Source organism: Pygoscelis adeliae, unplaced genomic scaffold, assembly GCF_000699105.1.
Source record: "Pygoscelis adeliae isolate BGI_AS28 unplaced genomic scaffold, ASM69910v1 Scaffold919, whole genome shotgun sequence".
Lineage (NCBI taxonomy): Eukaryota > Metazoa > Chordata > Aves > Sphenisciformes > Spheniscidae > Pygoscelis > Pygoscelis adeliae.
The window spans coordinates 78,354-84,795 of record NW_008825509.1 but is presented as its reverse complement, the minus strand read 5'-3'; the positions used below and the strand labels follow the sequence as shown (position 1 = coordinate 84,795).

General features: G+C 49.8%; 1 protein-coding gene across 1 annotated transcript in view; it reads right to left on the bottom strand.

Annotated features, from left to right (window-relative positions):
- Window positions 1-288: 288 nt before the first annotated feature.
- The window catches only part of PLEKHO1 (pleckstrin homology domain containing, family O member 1), a 19,783-nt gene continuing 13,629 nt past the window's right edge, over window positions 289-6,442 (bottom strand). The window contains exons 3-6 of the mRNA XM_009331585.1: window positions 5,060-5,200; window positions 3,537-3,641; window positions 1,794-1,895; window positions 289-1,260 (exon numbers count right to left, since the gene is read on the bottom strand). Of these exons, the coding sequence (XP_009329860.1) occupies window positions 496-1,260; window positions 1,794-1,895; window positions 3,537-3,641; window positions 5,060-5,200 (1,113 nt within the window). The 3' untranslated portion in view covers window positions 289-495. The remainder of the gene's footprint in view (window positions 1,261-1,793; window positions 1,896-3,536; window positions 3,642-5,059; window positions 5,201-6,442) is intronic.

Sequence of the window (6,442 nt, the reverse complement as noted above, 5' to 3'; positions counted from 1 at the left end):
CCAAGCATTGGCTGGGACGGACACCTTTTTTTGTCATTTATTTCCAGGAGGACAGTGAGGGAACAAGACGAGACTCTTGGTCAAGGAGCTGTAATGCAGGATACAGCTCAGACGTTACAGCAGCAAAGCCAGGGCTTATACAGCGCAAGAGCATCTGTCCCCATTGTTATGCACGTGCTGCTCCAGGCATGCAGGGGCATTTTCTAGGAACTGGTGCTTTCTTCCGTCCTCCAAGCATGACAGAAGTTGGGGGCCTGCGGTGCAAAGGGTGCTCTTTAAAAAAGGAGGTATTAACTGTAACTGAATTTATCGGAACACAGGGTTGTTTCGTCAGGGGATGTGATGGAGGAAAGGAAGGGTTCAAGCTTTGAGAAGCAAATTTGGGTGAGAACAGGCACCTTTTCACTCTTTTGAACACTGTAAATAATAATAATTAAAAAAAAGACCAAATGGCCACCCTCCCCTGTCCCTCCCTCCCAATCCCAAGGCTTGCCTTCACATCATACTCTTCCTGTACTGAGACTGTGAGCTCTGTTTGGGTTTTGAGTCCGACTGCTGCAGTTCAAACTGTTTGTACAGGTCCCTCAACTCTTTGATCTCCTGCAGCACCCTCTTGGCTTGGCTCCAGGTGGAGGAAGCCTCCCCCAGCAACCTCTCAGATTCCTGCAGGATCCTTTCAGAGTCCGACTTGGAAGATGATGAGGAAGAAGAGGTGGTGGTGGTGGTGCTGGTGTTGGAATCCTTGGTCTTTCTCTTGCCTTCCCCGTAGCCCTTCACCTCTGTCAGCAGTTCCTGAGTTTTTTCCAGTTTCAGTGCAACCAGTTCTTGTATCCGGGACAGCTGCTCTGGTTCTGCTGAGGCAAACTGAGCCTCCAGCCCCCTTCTCAGCACCGCCCGGTGCGTGGAAGAGTCCCGTCGAGACAGAATTTCTTCCATGGAGGCACATTTATTCTTTTCTGAGTGCGAGAGCTTTTTGGGGACCTGTGGTGTGTACATGGTCCCTTTGTCAAACGAGTCATTGCGCTGCCCAGATCTGTCCCATGAGGTTACCTCCCGTCTCGGGAGGCTCCCTGTCTGGCCTTTCTCTGACGACTTGACGTTCTCTGAATCTGACCGGCGCCGGCCAGCAGTTAGATGTGCCACTGACTTATCCAGATCCACCCGGAAACTCTCTTCGCAGGTGCTGTGATCCTCTGGAGAGGCGTCTTCCTCCTGGATCAGGTCGAGTGTCAGCATGCCATCAGACGTTGAGGTAGATGCCTGCAGAAACAGACAAAGAAGAGCTGTGTTGTCACAGAAACAGGCATGGCTGCACACTACTTCTGAGTGTCTCTTATACTGAAGATATTCATCACCTCCGCCAGGCTGCAAAGATGGACCAGGAATACTAGCAAGTGTGACCTAGTGACAGAGCCCCAGGTACGCTGGGTTCGTGGTTCTAGCTGAGATGCAGATCAGCTGAACGGCCTTGGACAAGCTACCTGTGCTAACTCAGTCACTGAGTTCCCCAGCTGTATGGCTATTCTCCATCAGGAACTTGAAGGAGCATTTAATTTTCAGCATCAGGAAAACAGGTGTCAGCGATGGCAAGCTACCACTTTGCAAAAGGGTTTGCACAATGCAATGGTCTACAAGAACGGAGGACTAGATCTGATGACCCAGGACAGCCCTGGGTCTTACAGTTTTCAGTTCAGGCCAGAGCTCAAACACCAGGTCTTCTTGCATTTACTTATAAATGAGATAGTTACAAGGGAATTTTACCTATACAGGTGTCTGGAATTTGTTATACGTACCACAGCCATCAAATGTCCCCGTGTTGGAGGGCGTCGGGAGTGCTGTATTTTTGCTCTGTCACGTGTTGGGTGGGCGAGGTAGCTGTCCTCTTCGACAGTAACCTAAAGGGGTGACAAAGGCTAGTGAACGTCTGGGAGCGTACGAAATATGAGCCATTCCTAGTTTCTGTAGCTGTAACCAGCCAGATGCACTGTGGCAGATCATCTATTCCTCCAGGCTTCCCTTTCTCTTGTGACCTGGCCATATGCTGAGGGTGAACTTCTCCCACATACCTCTGGGCCAGGATCCTTCGCTAAAGGCTGTCAGAAGGAGTGCTCAGCAGACAGAAGCTTGGGTTGCAAACAGCGAATCCTGAACTCAGATACAGAGTTTGCAATTCTGTAGTGCAAATGATTGCTGAACAGGAGGAGAGCTGTGATCACCACCTGAACCAAACCTAGTGCTGAGCTGGAATGAGGAAAGCAATGCATTCCCGACGTGCTAACTTGCTGGACTCCTCTGGCTGCCGAGCTGGGCCAGGATCGCGTCTGGGAGCACAGCCTGACCACCTGGTGTTACTGGATGGCTACAGTCTGAACACCCTCCCTAGTGAGTGTGCCCAGGCACACACAGACTGATAGGTTTGTAAAACCTGCCTGCACAGTGTCGACAACATACTGGTCCCAAGGGCCATCACTGGTCCAAGACTTGTAGGTGGGACTCGCTGATCTATGTGCTTACAAGGATGCACAGAAGGAGATTTGCAGGTAGAGCCAGCAGGGAATGGGTGTGGGAATCCAGCCTTAGAAGAGTCTGTTTCCCTGGTCTCTCCCCTCTGTGGCTTGATGGGATCAGATCTACTTAAGTCATTCCTGACAATTATCTGTTGAATCTGTTTGTAAAGATTTCAGTGACAGACTCTCCTTGAAGCAATCTATACCATTGTTTGCTATGCTGCTTTCTGCTCGAAAGCTTTTCCTATGGTCTGACCTTCGTTTTCCTTCACTACAGGGTTTTGTGTGGCCATCCATGAGAACAAACAGCATCACAGCAGTGGGCCGCCTGAATTGCGGTAAGTTGAATGTGGATGAGATAGATCTGAGACAGATCTAAGCTGAAGAATAGTTGTCATGAAGCGTTAATGTGCGACAGCGTTGAAATGCTCTTTCAAACTGCAGCCTTGGTGAAAGGATGAAGATGGACTGAGGTGGGTTGACAGATGGTGCCATGCTATTAGGGTGCTCCGAAGATAGCATGGGACTATATTGGTTTTCAGTTAATTCCTTAATTCAGTTCCGCTACTTAAAGCTCCTTTGCAAACATGAGCACGTTGCGTGATCATCCAGGAGCAGCAAGGAAAGACTCTCCAAAGCCCTGAGAAACCATTCCAAACATAGTCCCGCCATCCCTGTGCGAGGCAAGGCTGGGCCCCGAAGTGAAGGCATGTCACTGGGGCTGGGTGTGCCAGGGAGGGGACAGAACCTTGGCAGCTGCCCCTTGCCATTGCTTTGCAATCAGTGCTGCATATTAATCCTGAGGCTGGGAGGATCAAACTATCCCAGGCCTTCAGAAGAGCCCACTCTGTAGGTGTCGGTGGCTGTGGTTGAGTGCAGTCCGTAAAAACCCAATGGCTTTGCACTCCTTTTAAATAGGAAATGGAGAGGGTAGGAGGGGCTGCTGCTGCCTCTGGCAGCCTAAAATCTTCACCCAAGATTAAAGTTGAGACAACGGAGCCTGGATCCAGCCCTCAGAGTCCTGCTCACCTCATCTAAGATGCGGTTTTTAGCACGTGTGATTGCAGAGTTGAGGGCATTAATCCAGGACTCTTTCTCTTCTGGACTCACAGCCAGGAAGATCAGATTTGGTGCCTACAAAAGAAGGAATTCAGGTCAGTGCCAGTGACTAAACTCATACAGAGATGCTTTCACACTGTCCCTGCCCACAGAAAAGCTACACGGCCTTTACAGCTGGCTTGCCTTAGTGGGAAAATGCAAAGCAGACCTGATCCTCCAGTCCTGCAAAACAGCACTGGTCTGCCACACGCTGCACCTGGCCTCTCTGCTTCTTGGCAGCCCTTTGCAAAGCAGACCATGATTCCTCACAGTACCCAGCTTTTCAAACCAAAAGCTGTGTGCCATATTTACTTCCCTCGTGGCTGCAGTTCCTCCTTCCCCCTCTTTGCCTTCCCACACACCATCCTAGATTTTGCCCTCATCAAACGATGAGGCAGCCTTTCTGTGCATCTGCCGCTCACATGCAATTTATCTGTTGCCACCTCAGGCTTTGACAGAGCCTGTTAGACAAGTAGCTACAGTAGGTACCCACAGAAGGAGCCGGATTTTCCATACTTTGATATGTCAGATGCACGCTGAGGGCAGAGCAGTTCTGAAAATATGGCCTGTATAGGGGATCCAGGATCCTTAGGGGTTTTTTTAAGCTAGATACTCGGTAGAAATGAGTTTTAGCTTCCACAGCATTTTGTTCAATTCTCTCCATTGCTCAGGGCGCTTGGGGACAGTGCAGCCGCTTTCCATTTTCCCCTTCTCTTCCCTTTTCGCATTTCATGGTGTTACACAATCCTTATCAAAGCGTGGGGCGGGCAAGCTTGGTCTACTGAAACAAGGCAGAATGAATAGTGTAAATCCAGCTCACGTGTGTGGCTGCGGGTGGGTGCATCTGTGCCAGAGACAGCTTGCAGTTAGAGACCGGTTCTCTTTTTGCAGTGGCAACTGAGACCTCATGGAAAGTCCTGCTCCTAGGTAGCACTGCCCCCATTCCGGCACTTTTTAGCTTTCCTCTGGGCAGAAAGTACTCCTGGGACAAATTCCCATGCAGCTCTTCTGATGCTGCCCGAATCTGGGTAGCAAACCCAAGGACCATCAGCATCCCTCCCTTCCCTGCCCTGCCCCGTGAATAATCGAGTGCAAACAGCTAAACCACAGCTGCCAGGAGTGGCGGCAGTAAAATGGCTTTGTCCTTGCTCCTGGCAAATGTTCCGATACCTTCCTTTCCCAAAGTCAGAATGCTCTCAGGTAAGTGGATCCAGAGCTAAGTGCTTGGTCATATTTACTTAGTGCACCAGAGGCCCGAGTCCTCTCCCAGCAGAAACCCTGCTTCCCTCTCCATCTTTCACTGTTGCTATCAGTCCTGATGTGGTAAATGGATGTTCGCGTATTTTAAACCACGAGACATGATCTGGACTCCTACACAACTCAGCCTATCCAGTTTCACCCCCAAGATCTAATGGCTTTCTCGGGCTGACTGCATGCTTGCGAGCAAAGCGTACCGTGTTTCCAGGCTGTCTGGAGTGGGCAAGGGTAAATTTGCTGTGGTTCTTTTTGCTTCTGCTTTTGGACTTCCTGAGCTCTTCACATTTCTCATAATCACTCAGGTCAAACATTTCCTGTATGTTTTTTTCATCTTTTACCTGCAAAACAAAAATAAAATTACAGCCTTGCAGATGTTGGACAGAGAGGCAGTAACAGGGCTGCTGCTCCAAGCCAGCGGGGTGCCTGGCTGGAGCCGCTGTCTGCACAGGGGGTTTGTATGTACAGAATGTGTGCTGGAGCCCCTGGTGTGTTATGTGCTCACTGAAACATTGTGCAAGAGGCTTCCACCTTAAGGCACAAATACAGTAACGGCACTATTAGCTGGGGAGTGCTACACTTGGTTCTGGGGGGGGAGAAGCAGAGATTTTCAACAGGATAGTTTTGACTCGATTCTCTTCTGGAATGAGGGGGACATATCTACAAGGATAACTTGAAAATCACAGTCTCCTAGGTTAATTCCTGCTTTGCTACGGATTCCTTCGGGACTTAACTGCCTCTCCCACCCCCAAAGTTACAGGCTGAACTGACATGAAGGTGTGATCAGTCTTTTCCCTGTGTTTATGCTTGTGGACCCTCAAAATGAATAGGGTTTACTCCAGCAGCAAGGAGAGGACCCTGTCTGCTAGGAGGAGGTGCATGCGGAGGCAGGAGATGCTGGGAGGAGGTGGACTTTCATCTGCTGATTAAAAGGGGCAATCATATTAGCGCTTGTTGCTTTTCTGGAGACAGCATAACAAAAGTTTGAGGGATAAAGATTAACACTTCCTATTTTTAACCTGGTGGTATTACTGGAGCCTGTGCTGACAGCTGATTTGGGGGGTGGATGAAGCACATCCAGTCCCAGATTACTGACACGATGCGTGTGCTGTTCTCCCCCGCTGCTGAGCTTCATCCCTTGTGAAGGGGCTATGGGCAGAATTCATCCAGGCACCAGTGGCTGCCCAGATCGTGGGTTTTGTTTTGGCAGCTGCTTGCCAGGCTTTCACTGCTGGGTGGCTGGCCAGGCCCCCAGGGACCTTTGGCAGCCAGGGGATTCGTGGAAGGTTTCAAGAAGGAAAAGAGTGCTAGGGCTTGGCCTTCACTGACAGAAGCACTTCTTGGTTGTCCTTTAGAGAGTCATCGAGTGGCCACTTTGCAGCTTTTACAAGATCTCACTTTTTCCAGGTCTATTCCCCAACACTTTCTGTATTAGCCATGGTGTGACAGGTACACGGCTATAGATAAATATCCCAGAGGCTTAAATTCATAGAATCATAGAATCATAGAATAGTTTGGGTTGGAAGGGACCTCTAAAGGTCATCTAGTCCAACCCCCCTGCCGTGGGCAGGGACATCTTCAAC